Raw genomic sequence first — 13,584 nt, 5'->3', positions numbered from 1 at the left:
TCCCTTTCTTCAAGTTTAGTGTCTAGCTCCGCTCTCAAATTGTTTGACCTAAATGCATTGCACTGTTGGTCTTTTCGTGAAGTCCATGGGGGAGACAAATCTGGAGACTCTTGATAACCCGTACAAAATGAACCATAACCGCCAAACTTGGCCCCCAAATTATCTGCTGAAACATCACCTTCAAAATATTTCCAAAAGCACCCAAGACCCTGAAGTTTCTTATCTATATCAGACATAGCTGTTATAGGGTACATGTTCGCATCATAATCACCATTATTGTAGTTATGGTTAGAACAAGAATCCCTTCCTTCAAGTACGCTGTCTAACTCCTCTTGCAAATTGCTTGATCTAAATGCATTAAACTGTTGGCCTTTTTGTGGAGTCCTTGGGGAAGACAAATCTGGAGATTCATGATAACCAGTCAACAATGAACAATAACCACCAAACTTGGCCTCAAATTCTCAGCTGAAACACCACCTTCAAAATCTTTCTGAAAGCACCCCAAGACATCCTGAAGTTTCTTATCTTATGTAATGGAGAGCAGTATCAATGTTCATGCTCGAATCGTAATCATCTCTGATATTATAATCAGAGGATGCCTTCCTTTTCTCTAGCCCAGCGTCCTCCACATCTCTCCCCACCGCCAAACCCTAAACCTACCTTCTATCTGGAACGACAAAATCGCCTTTTCACCACGTCAAAATCTGAGTTTATCATCACCAAAAAAAGAACAGTTCGTTGGGATATACTATATCATGGCATCCACAACAAAAGACCAACAGGACTGCAAACTGTAAAGCCAAATCACCAAGACTACCTTGGGGAAGCTATGAAGAGATTCGAGAGAAACCATGAGAGTTGGTGAGAGATGAGGCTCGTGACATCAAAGCAGCGCCGAGTGAGTGGAGCGATGTGTGACGGTGAGGGTTAGGAGAGAGATCGCGGCGGGTGGTGAAGTACCTGGATTGCAGCAGGTCAAGAGACCAAGACCAACTAAAAGCGTCGGTGAGAGATGGGACTGTGATAGGACGATAGCGGGTCAACAGTCAACTTAGCACTTTAGGGCCAAGTTGGTATTTTGAATGTCAGTGAACCTGAGTTCTGGAGTAAACTGATGGAGAACATGCTGGATTAGAGAAATTCAAGATATCCAACTGCCTTAAAGAAAATCAACACAAGCTCGTCTCTTTTCTGTTATGGAAAACAGAAACTGCCTCTCTTAGCAGGATCCTAAAGAATTATTCAGTTACTGCAAGGAAATATTGAGAAAACTCGCACAAATAGCAGCTTAAAGTTACATATCTGACAACATTAGACAGAAACAACTCCAGGGCTTCTCCACGAATACATCAGCAAGTGAAAAAAAGGCAGGGACATCAAGCATGCAAAACTTGAGAAAATTTATGAACCATTGAGTGGAAGACAATTTATGGGAACAAAATATAGTTGTCAGCAAAGATGAAGTGACATTGCACTGAAGTTTCTTGAGCCTAGCCGCCGCCCCCCAAACAAAGATTCCTACCCAATAATACGACCAGAGTAGTTCATCAGTATCCTCAGCTAGAGATGCAAATATGTCAGCATGCGCTCGCACAAAGTTTCATTAGCATCATGAATTTGCTGGTTCCTGTCCTGGGGGTGTTTCATTTATGGAAGATGCATGGCTTTTGTGACAAGAGTAAAGCTGGGAAGGCATCTCTGCATGCCTCGGCATCAATCAAGGATCAATTCCATACTACACATCAAAAACTAATTCATCGCCAATAATGTTTCCACTTGCTTCAGATATTTATTGTTAGTATGTCCAGTTTATGACATAAATTCGCGTATGGTAAGTATAATATAAATATTGCCAGGCACAATTCATGACAGACAATATTTAACATTCAAATCTTAAAATGAAATTATTGCAATCCCACGAAAACAGCCACGCCTGCCTATGTCATTGATTGAGTGGCTCAATGACTGATAGTCAAATGGAACACGTAATCACCAACTCAGAATGAAATTGAGAATCAGTCAAAACAAGATAGCAAGGTATGATCCAAGCAAGTCTACAATGCCAAAGAGTACAGAAATTTAGAGACCATATTGCTCTTGACAATATTGAAACATCTAATGTTACTCGTTCACCAAAGCAGATCCTAAAATTTACAATCATCTAGGGGGTCATTCCCACAAAATAAAACATTTAAAAGTCTTCAAACTATGTCACTCCTCATCCAATATGTCTTGTACTTCCTGCTTAGCATCTTCCTTCTCTGAGCCCCCTTCATCCTGATCCTGGACAAACATAAAGAAACATGCAACTTCTTAAACTGCAGTCCCAGAATAACAAATTCAAGAAATCAAATAAACAAAACTTAAACTTCCAATAGTAATTTTTAAGAGAATCTCACATCTTCATTTTCAGCATTGTTAGCTTCCATGGCTTTGTCATACTCAGCCTTACGCTCAGCAGCCTTATCCACATATGGCTTCTTCTCCTGAAATAGATCAAAACAAAAGGATTAAAAACAATTGATTTTATTGAAAAACTTCCAAATGAACAAATTGTAGTAATAAGAATAAACTGAACTCACTTCATCAGTCATAGACTTCCATTTTTCACCCGCTTCCTTTGAAACCTATATCCAATTAAAAGCATTATGAACACAGCAACCCAAATGCAAACAGAATGAAATAGGCACACTAAAATACAACCACTAAAAACCCCATACAACAGTTAAATGCATATAAAACTCTATATCATCTACCTTTTTAACATCCTTATTGTCTGGATTTGCTTCCTTGAAGGCTTTTCTAAATTCATCCCTGATAAATATCAGTAACGTGTTAATCTTAATGTCTCATATCAAGTGCATCCATTATATTGTGAAACATGCTCGCATAAAGAGTTAGGCACATACATAAATATAAAGAAGGCAGTGGGAGGGCGTTTAGGCTTGTTTGGATTGTTGCTTTTCTTCTCTTTCTTAGCTTTCTTTGCCTTCGGTTCTGTTGATGTTGCTTTCTTCCTTTAGCAAGCACAAAACCAAATAATAATTCAGAATATTAAAACTATAATCTCTTTTGTTATATAACTGAAATTTGAAAGAAAGAAAACAAATAGAAATCACCTTTCAGAAGGCTTCTTAACTTCAGCAGGCTTTTCCACGATTTGAGCCTCTAAAACAAGACAAACGATACCAAATGGTAGTTAATTAGACGGTCCTAATAGAAAGAAACGGGTGCTTTAATGCTTAGAGGCGAACGTGATGAAACTCACCCAAATTCATCTTGATTCTAGCTTCAAGGCTACAGCTGTGCATGCTGATAAGAGCCACCGGAACATCCTTCTTGCACTCTTCACTGCATTTCCATATTTAAATATCTACCATTAGATCAATTCGAGAAAATTCCATCACCCACGAAAGCAAATATAGAGCCAATGCATCCCCAACAAACAGCAATTGCAAAACCATAGCGTATGCCCCTACAGAACCCAGGCAAGCTAGATAGTTTCATCAGTTCCAAAGAAAAGCTGTATCAATAAACCATCTGCAGAAACCTTCGAAAAATACTTACTACGCAGGGATCAAAAAAGAAACATCCCCACGAAACACCCAGAATCCAGACAGTTTCTCACTAATTACAAGATATCTTCAATGAAATACCAGAAAGAATTATCAACTAAAGACTCGGCTGTAAACAAGAGCCACAATCAGAATTATTTCCTAAAGAAACAGAGTTGTGCAATTAAAAGAAATTATAAACTACAATACACAGATGTTAAAAATAAGAGAACACATAATGCCCAAAATTGTTAATCAAAGCACAAATCCATCCTTACAGTACCCAGAAATAGAATTTGCAAAAGCATTTAAGAAAATATCACATAGGAAGAAATAAAAATACCATCGAGCAAAAGCACTGCCATCCTTGCCACGAACCATGGAAGGGGTAGTACCAGTAGCAGTAGCGGTAGTAGGTTCAGCCTCCACTCTTTTCCTTGCCATTTGTGCCTTCGACTTGTTGCAAATGCTGAGACGACAGAGAGAATTGGGTAGAGATAGAGAGGATGGGAATGGAGTTGAGGGAAGTGGAAGACGAATAATATGAAGGAGCAAAGGGGAAGGGAGGGAAAATGGGACATGGAATTTTGCCTTTGGCGCCCTGGAAACCGCGCCTCTGGTTTCTTTTGGAGGATTCCCAAAACTTTCAAACCTAGGCGGGCTTTAGATTCTGGACCTAGCCTCCATAGCAAAGTTGGGCCTTAGCCTTCTTTGTTATTCTGCAAGGCCAGAATGTCTTGTTCATTGAAAAGTCAAAATTTTAATTATGAAAATTAAATCACATCATAATATGAGATTAATTAGGTTAACAAGTTCGTGGAGCATTGCTCTCCCTTATGTATTGTCCCTTTGCATCTTACATGATTTTATTCAATTACTCCTTACATTTTTTTTTAATATATTATTATTATTATTATTATTATTATTATTATTATTATTATTATTATTATTATTATTAACAGAAAATCGTGTTAATTTGACAAATTTTGAGTGGTAAGCCTTAATTGGACATTGGCCAACAATAATAAGCCATTTTAGCCTTTATTCCTAAATGACGATATATAATTACTTGTTCATCTATCATGAATGGGCTTGGCTTCGTGCTCCATTTATCTCCTCTTGATTTCAATACTTCAAGTGGTTTATTAAGCAAGCCCTTTTTCTTAAATAGGATTGACGCAACAAAATTAAAATTTAGAATAAATAATATAACTTTAATCATTATATTAAGCGAAGTTAGGTGAAATAATGCCTAATTTATCCCTAATGAACAAATAATTACCCTTTATGCGCTTGAAGAATATCAAGAAAATGGCAACAATATTTGGGCCCAATCCTTTAAGTAAAGAGGGGGAAAATATCCTTCAATTCTTGCTTTACATTTTACATAAATGTAAAATCAAGTACATAAATGTCAGAGGCTTTAACAAAGATGGTCAATATTTGCTGGAAATCAAAATCAAGTTATTTCAAATTAATTAAATCGAGATTGATTAAAATTATAATTGAATTATATAAAAATTAATTAATCCAATTTAATTTTGAATTTGCATCAAAATTTTTTAATTAAAAAATTAATCATTACGTTTAATTAAATCGGAATTAAAACTATGACTAATACCTCTGTAGTTTGATTTCAATGTCATTAGCTCCGCAATAATATTCATCGATTCAATTTCAATTTGAATCGTACCAAATTGCCTTACCGTTAACTCATACAAAATGGAATAAGCTATCAAGATACACAAGATATAAGATATGTAAAAGAAAATCCAAGCAAGATACAAGGTATACAATGATTAAAAGATAATCAAATAAGGCATTGGGAAATTAACAACTGAAAAAAAAAAAGGTACATATATTCAAAATGATCTCTCTCAGCTCAAATCCGGGAAAAAAAAAAAGTGCAGCGTTTATAGACTGGAATTAAATCATTAATTATACTCCTTGCTTAGATGAAATGAGTTAAGGATAGGGTAAAACCGGAAGAAAGTCGTAAAAATTGACAAAATTCTGTTCTGCTGCAGCGACCTTGCAGAGATATAGGTTAGTTGGGGCATATGGGTACACCACCAAATTAATGGCGAGTACAAGGACAGTGACAATAAACACAAAAGGGTACTGGTAGCTAGGGAAGAGGAAGATGTTGACAAATGATCCACGGTTTGCTATCTACTGAGAAAATATTGGAAAACTATTCAACAAAAAATGGATCGTATTGGTCATGTGTATGTGGAAAAGGGTGCCCTACTCCCCCATTCTCCAGTTTGGATGCATACGCTGCAGCCTTCCTAGAAGAGAATGATAAATCAGACAGCGCTTCCACAAATTCCAAACACAAGACGGCACAAGAATGAAAGTTTAAAACCCAGTGAAAGCAACAGCTGATGAATCAATTTAGCTCATGCATTCACAGGATCTTTAAGCTGGTTATGAAGCTAAGATGAAATACCAGAACACCCTACCCATTAATTGATTACATGTTGCACTACTCTACTTCTCTTTCATGAATCTTTTTGATACTGTTAATTAGCAGCTATTGTGTTAAAAGAATAGTTTTCGTGAAAAATAAAAGCAATTAGAGGGAAAGAATATAGATAGAGCTAGGGAGTCTGAAATTAGGTTATCATTAGCCACATAATTAGTATCTGCTCCCTTCTAACATCAAGTAGCTAATTAGGAAAAACAATTAAAAAAAAAAAAAGCAGCAAACAAAAAGCCATCCTTCCACGTGTTCCGGTTCATCATCAACTTCTCCACTAGTTACGTTAGATACTGCTCCTACCTATCTTTAACTGTTCTTCTACAAGAGGACTTTAGATTCGTAGTTGAAGCCAATGTAGATCAGCACAAGAAGCCAAAGTTGCCATTATCGAAGTTGAGAGCATAACTGAAGGGATCATAGTGGAAGCTGAACCTTTGCTTGGACCGATTCTTCACTTGTCTCCTTATCTCTGCCCTAACCCTCCAAAACAAGCTTCTAAACTTCCTCTTTCCGCACAGGAGCACCGCATTTGGATCAAAGCAAAACCTCGTGAAACCCATATTCTTGAATCCTCTGAAACCCCAGAAAAGAAAGCTAAGTAACAAGAGTTATGGGTGATGGGAGTTAATATAGAATGAAAGTGGGGGTAGGGTTTGGGGTGGACAGATATAGAGAGGCCAACCACGGCCAGCTTTAACGCTGGAGAAAGCTGAAATGGCAGTGAGGTGATGAGAAGGGACTTTGTGCTGTCCCTGCAGCGTAAGGGAAGGGCATATATAGGAGGAAGGGATTATGGGATATGTACATGTGTCTGATTGCTATTGCTGTTTGATTTGTTATTAAAAAAATATTATTTTAAAAATTGACCATAATTAATTTTTAGAAACATACTCTCATGGGTACAGAGACTATGCAGCACGTTCACATGACAAAAGTTGAGCTGCCTTACATACAAACCTTGCTTTTGAAAGCTGATGATGAAATTACCTTACCCTTTTTTTTTTTTTTTTACATTTCATCATTTACCCAACAGGTATTTATTTGATGGGATGTGTGGATTCTGCTTTATTGGCCTCTTTTTTCCTTTGATAGACGGATGATTAGATATGTTTCTGTAGTCTGTACCTCTCTTCTTTTTTCTTTTAACCAAAAAAATAATCTATTAATTCCTTCTTTTTTTTAAATAATAATAAAAAGCGACGAGCTTCTAAATTTAGTGAAGCCTATATGCGAGCATTCGGGTCATCCATGATTCCATCCGAGGGGAAGGGGGCAATCAAAGTTAGGCCCGTGATTCCTTATAAGGGACGTCTCCTCAAGCAAGATCAGCACTTGCAGCAATGCTAGCTTATGAAAGTATTACAGAGTAGATAGTTGAGAGAAATGTGAATCTCATAGCTGAGTTGGCAAAACTAAAAGAATAAAATAAATACCAAACTAAATTACTTTTTCCTGATCAACTTCTGCTGCAACTCTTTTTAAGCTCTTCTTGATGCTTTGATTGATATTCCCCCTCAAGTTGAATATATATGTAGCTTATGTTCAACTTGCTTAAAAGAAACCTAAATTGAGCAGGATGTAATGCTTTAGTGAATAGGATTGTTATTTGCTCTTTAGTATTCAAATACTGTGGTTGTATTATATTAAGCATAATTTTTTCCCTGATAAAATGACAATTTATTTCAATGTATTTAGTCCTCTCATGAAAGACAAGGTTTTTTAAAATATGAATGGCTGACATGCTATGGCAAAATAATTACACAAGTTGAGAAATCTTTAATTGAAATCTGCCAATAGGGAGATCAACCAAAGAACTTATGCAGTGGTTGCAACCATAGAAATATATTCTGCTTCAGCAAAACTTCTAGACAATGTAGTATGTTTCTTAGACTTCAAGCTAATCAAGGATTGGCCCAAAAATATGCAGAAACTTGTTAGAGATTTCCTTATTTCACAACAACCAACCTAATCACTATCAAAATAAGCTGTAAGTTTGAGTTCAAATCTAGAAGATAAAAACAAGCGTTGATCTGGTGCAGCTTTCAAATATTTGAGAACTTTAAAAGCTGCCTGTGGATGTGATTTAGAAGACTTGTCCATGAATTGAGACCAAAAAAAAAAAAAAGAACACCATGGCTATGTCTGGCTTCTTAAAGCAACATACATTAATTTGCCTACCAATTGTCTATAGTTACTAAGATCTGCAAGCAATCTATCTTTTGAACAAACTAATTTCATATTAACGTCCATAGGAATAGAACTTGGATTGTATCCAAGAATACTATACTCTTCTAGCATCTCCAAAACAAATTTTCTTTGAGATACCACAATCCCCTTACTAGATCTTGCAATTTCCAAACTTAGAAAATACTGTAAATTTTCCAAATCCTTCAGTTTAAAATATGAAAATTGGTCAAACAAATCTTTATTACTACTTCCAATTATGATGTCATCCACATACTTAATTAAAGCGATAAATCCTTCATTTGATTGTTTAGTAAACAAAGAATAATCCAACTTTGACTTGTGAAACCCTTCCTTTAACAAGCTTTCAGTAAACTTTATACTCCATTGTCCGAAAGCTTGTTTCAATCCGTATAAGGACTTTTGAAGTTTGCAAACTAAATTAGATGTATCCCAAATTCAGTTATATTATTTATCTGATTTATTTGATTGGACATTGAAATTGAGTTTGGACAAACTGATAAAATTAGGGAACAATAAATGAAACTTCAGCCTTGGATTCCATAAGAAAGGTCCAAATACACTCTATAAAATCATTAACAATGATAAGAAAATAATGGTTTCCATTAATATCTTTTTGTGAATAAGGGCTCCATACATCCATAAGCACAAGCTCAAATGGAAAAATGATAATAGAAAGGTGTTTTGGAAAAGGAAGCATCTTTTGTTTTGCTCGAGGACAAGTATAGCAAGGATGATGTGACTTATCTATGGCAAAAGAAAGCAAAGATTATTAAATAGCTAATCTATCATAGCAAGATGACCTAATCTATGATGCCAAGTATCAAAAGAAACATTGGGAGACAGCACACAGGAACAATTACTGGGAGAGATAGTATATTGTTGCAACAAGTAGAATAATCCACCCCTTTCGCTTAGCTAGTCCAATCGTCGTCCATGATGAAAGGACCTGGATAAACCAATAATTGGAAAGAATTATACAACATATCTAATTAGAATGAATGAGTCAACTTATGGACAACAAATTGAAATTAAAAGAAGGAACCAAAAGAACATTAACAATAAGATAAGTGTTGAGCTTAATGGTACCAATAGCTATGACTTGGATTTTAACTCCATTAGGTAAAGAAACTAATGAATCACTGACTAAAACAAAAAGTGTGAAAAAGAGAACTATTGCATATTATATGATTGTGGTGCCACTATCCACAATCCATGGTGGTTGAATAAACTCAGTGAGGAGAATTTTATGAAAAATTAAATGTGATGCAGCAGAAAGAATAGAATAATGTATACTTGCAATAGTCACTTGTGAGACATTATGATTGGGAGATGAAAATGAAATAGGGTTAGGAATAGTGATATTAGTTTGATCATTGAGAAGTGACATTATCTTGTTCACTTATTCCTTAGACAGATTCAGCTGAGGAATATCATCAACTACAACATTAGTAGAAGATTTGCCTGTGACTTGCTATGCAGATGCTTACTTATAATTTGCAAAAAAACTACTAGATCCTGCTTTGGTTTTGAGAATATGGAATCATGAGGAATCGCTTGGCCTTAACATGTCCAAGCTTGCTACAGTGAAAGAAAGTTACATCAGTTTTGGACCTTTTGATAGCCATAACATAAGCTTCTGAATAACTCTTTGTGTCTGCATCACGAGAGATCTTTGTGTTTCCTCACGCAAAAGCATATTCTAGACTTGATTCAAGGTAGGAAATGGCTTCATCAATATGATCTGTGACCTTAAACCTTGATAAGTCTCATTTAACCCATTAAGAAACTTAAACACATAATCTTTTTACTGAACCTCCACAAATCTTTGAAAGCATTCTTGATTGCATTTTACCACAAGAACAATGTGGAAAAGGCCTAAAATTCCTTAATTCTTCCTAAACCCCATTCAATTTAGTAAAATATGCATATACAGATTTCATATCTTGGGTAATGGTACACAACAAATGTTGAAGGTGACAAATTCTATAATTATAAGGTTGTGAAAACCTTTGGTGCAATTTCTCCCAGATGTGTTATGCATCTTCCATATTAAACACTGTTAACGCAATTGGAGGTGAGAGTGATTACAAGAGTCATGCCACAATGAGATTGTTGCAACTTATCCATGGTAGATTCGTTGGGTCTTTTGGTGAGGGTTTAACAATGGACCCATAAAGAAACCCTTGTTTATTACGTATAGAAACTGCCAAGAGAAAGGATCTTTTTCAGGATGGAAATTTTATTAAAGTGAGTTTTGGAGTAACAATTACTGAACTATGACTCTCACAATGATGAAGATATAATGGAGAAAAAGTGTTTTCCATAGGATTGACATTACACCCAAAAGTAACATCTTGTTGAGATGAGCTTGAATCTGCCATTGATGAACCAGAAAACTTAAAAAAGTGACAAGAAGAAAGGAGCAGAATCGTAAAAGACAAGCCAAAGAGAAAATAACTGCCTTAATTCTAGCTTAGCTCTAATGCCATATTTATATAGTAAACAGTTGAGAGAAATGTGAATATCATATATTATAATTAATGAGTACAATATTTATGTACACTCAGAGAAGATGTAACACCCTAGGCAAATCCCACATCGACAAAACATGGGAGAGATGCTAGGTTTATAAGTTGGTGGTTCGTAACCCCCAGTAACGCATTTTAAAATCGTGAGGGCTTCTGCCCAGAGCGGATAATATCACTAATGGGTCGGGCCATTACATTCGTGGTATTAGAGCCGCTCCGCGTGCAATCTTGAGCGATGGTGGGGCAAATGTTAAGGTCCCGGCTAACGGATCTAGTTATGGGTCGATGGATAGTAGGAGGGGTTGGTGTTTGGGTGTTTGGGTGTTTGGGTTAGGGTGTTTCCTTGAGCGACCTATGGTGGAAGATAAGAAAAAAATCAGACTCATTAAAGGGAGCCTGAAACCTCAGTCAAGAAGACTTAAATTGGGTTTTAACCGTCCCTTTATTCCATCAGATTTGCTGAATATATACAAGTGCAGAAATAACTACTCCCTACATACAAGGAGCACTACTTCTATATGGAGGAATAACCTCCCACTAACAAAAAGAAAATAGGAAAATGGAGGAATACCCTCCTACAATGCAGGAACGTTGAAACAGAATCAAAACAGAAAGAGAACAACTACTGCTGACTAATTCAGCCACTAAATTACTGGTGACTTGGATTTAGGACCATGGGTATAACGGGAATATACTTGCAGGGGTTTGGTAACATTACTTCCCGCCCCGAATGGAAGCTTGTCCGCAAGCTTGAAGTCCGAAACTTGTGCATTATATCTGGACCCTTTCCCACGAAGCATCTGGTGAAGAATGACTCAATGAATTAAAACCTCTGGAATTCCTCCTTTAATGCGATGATCGAGCGGCTAAAGGATGGACAGGATCCTCCAAAAGAATGGTAGGTGGTAATGTTGGAGTGACAGTGGCCGGCATGATAGGGCTTGAGATAGGAAACATGGAAAGCAGGTGGATCTTGGACTCTGTGGAAGGTCTAGTTTATAGGTCATGGTGCCAATGCATTCCAGAACCCGAAAGGGTCCGTAAAACTCGGCAGACTTGTGATTAGTTCTTTTGCAATCGATCGTTGTCTATACGCCTTTAAACGCAGCAGACCATGTCACCAACTTTAAATTCCAGCGGTGGGGTGATCATAAGTGGCTTTCATCTTATTTTGGGCTTGTAATGATTTTGGCAAAGTAGGTGCGACATGTCATCCGTTGGCGCGAGCAGTATCAACCGCTTCAATTGAAGAAGCGCCATGCAAGTAAGATAATAGTCGAGGAGGTGGTCGACCATAAGCGATCTCAAAGGTGTGGATTTAAGTGAGGTATGGTAGCTGGTGTTGTAGCGATGATTCAGCCCAAGACAACCAATCAATCCACTTTGATGGCGATGAACTAGTGAAACAATGGAGATACATTTCAACGATGCGGTTCACAACCTCTGCTCGTCAGTCGATTGTGGATGGTAAGAGGAACTGAAACACAGCTTGGTCCCACATAAACGGAATAGTTCTTTCCAAAAAGAACTTGTGAAAGTCACATCCCTATCACTGACCATAGTTTCTGGCAACCCATGTAATTTAAAAATGTTGTCAAAGAAGGTGCGAGCAACACTTACAGCGGTGTACGGGTGAGTGAGAGCCAAAAAATGTCCGTACTTTGAGAACCGATCAACGACAACCATTAAAACATTCTTTCCACGTGAAGTGGGAATGCCTTCTATGAAGTCAATGGAGATATCAGCCCAAATTTGAGTGGGAACGGGCAAAGGTTGAAGGAGTCCAGCCGGTTGTAGTGTGTCAGTTTTATGCCGTTGACATACATCACAAGAACGCACAAAATCCCTTACGAAATTTTTCATCCCCTGCCAATAGAAATCTCTAGTGATTCTGTATAATGTCTTCTGGTAACCTTCATGACTTTGGTTGTGAAGAGCACTAACAACCAGCTGAATTGATGGGGAATTGGGAGGCAGGTAAACTCTGTTATTGTAGAAGAGTAACCCATCCCGAAAAACCCATTTTAAAGCGACTGTTCCATTGGTAATTGCAGAGATTTGTTGCTGAATTGCTGATAAATCACTATATTCCTTCCGAATTTCATCAAACAAACTGAGTTGAGGCCTGGAAACAGCCATAAGGATTGAATCATCGGCATTCCGTCGAGAAAGAGTCCGCCACCACATTAGATTTGCCAGCCCTATATTCAACAGTAAAAGAAAAACCCAGGAGCTTGCTAATCCAATGTTGTTGAGTTGCTGAGAGATGGCGCTGCTCAAGCAGATATTTCAATGTATAATGATCTGTCCGAACAATAAATTCACGTCCCCACAGATAGGAATGCCAATACTTTAGTGCCTTCACTAAGCCAATCAATTCTCGCTCGTAAGCTGGAAGATTTTGATGACGAGCTGCCAAGGAACGGCTGAAATATGCGACTGGCCGGTTGTGTTGTAACAAGACTGCTCCAATCCCTGTACCAGAAGTGTCACATTCTATAATAAAAGTTAGATCAAAATTCGGTAGAAGCAGGATTGGAGTAGATGTCAAGGCTGCCTTTAACTTCTGGAATGCATCGATAGCGTGATTAGTCCAGTGGAAGTTGTTTTTACGCAGCATAGCAGTGAGGGGGGCGACAATGATGCCGTAATTCTGCACAAACTTGCGATAATAACCTGTGAGCCCTAGGAATCCACGTAACCCACGAATGGTGTTGGGCTTTGGCCATTCTAATACAGTAGCAACTTTGGACTGATCCACTTGCACTCCTTGGGAAGAAATAATATGACCCAAATAGGAAATCTGAGA

At 37.3% G+C, this 13,584-nt stretch overlaps 1 protein-coding gene across 1 annotated transcript; it reads right to left on the bottom strand.

Moving 5' to 3' along the window:
- Positions 1-1,979: 1,979 nt before the first annotated feature.
- LOC110661354 (high mobility group B protein 7) lies at positions 1,980-4,153 on the bottom strand. The gene is made up of 8 exons (XM_021819971.2): positions 3,898-4,153; positions 3,269-3,351; positions 3,120-3,168; positions 2,910-3,017; positions 2,757-2,814; positions 2,583-2,627; positions 2,400-2,486; positions 1,980-2,283 (listed from the first exon to the last, which is right to left on the bottom strand). The coding sequence occupies exons 1-8, from the start codon at positions 3,996-3,998 to the stop codon at positions 2,212-2,214; spliced, it is 603 nt and encodes a 200-aa protein (XP_021675663.1). The 5' UTR covers positions 3,999-4,153; the 3' UTR covers positions 1,980-2,211.
- Positions 4,154-13,584: the final 9,431 nt, after the last annotated feature.

This window comes from Hevea brasiliensis, chromosome 1, assembly GCF_030052815.1.
Source record: "Hevea brasiliensis isolate MT/VB/25A 57/8 chromosome 1, ASM3005281v1, whole genome shotgun sequence".
In the NCBI taxonomy this organism is placed as follows: domain Eukaryota; kingdom Viridiplantae; phylum Streptophyta; class Magnoliopsida; order Malpighiales; family Euphorbiaceae; genus Hevea; species Hevea brasiliensis.
Note: the sequence above shows the minus strand (reverse complement) of the source record. Positions and strands in the feature narration are given on the sequence as shown.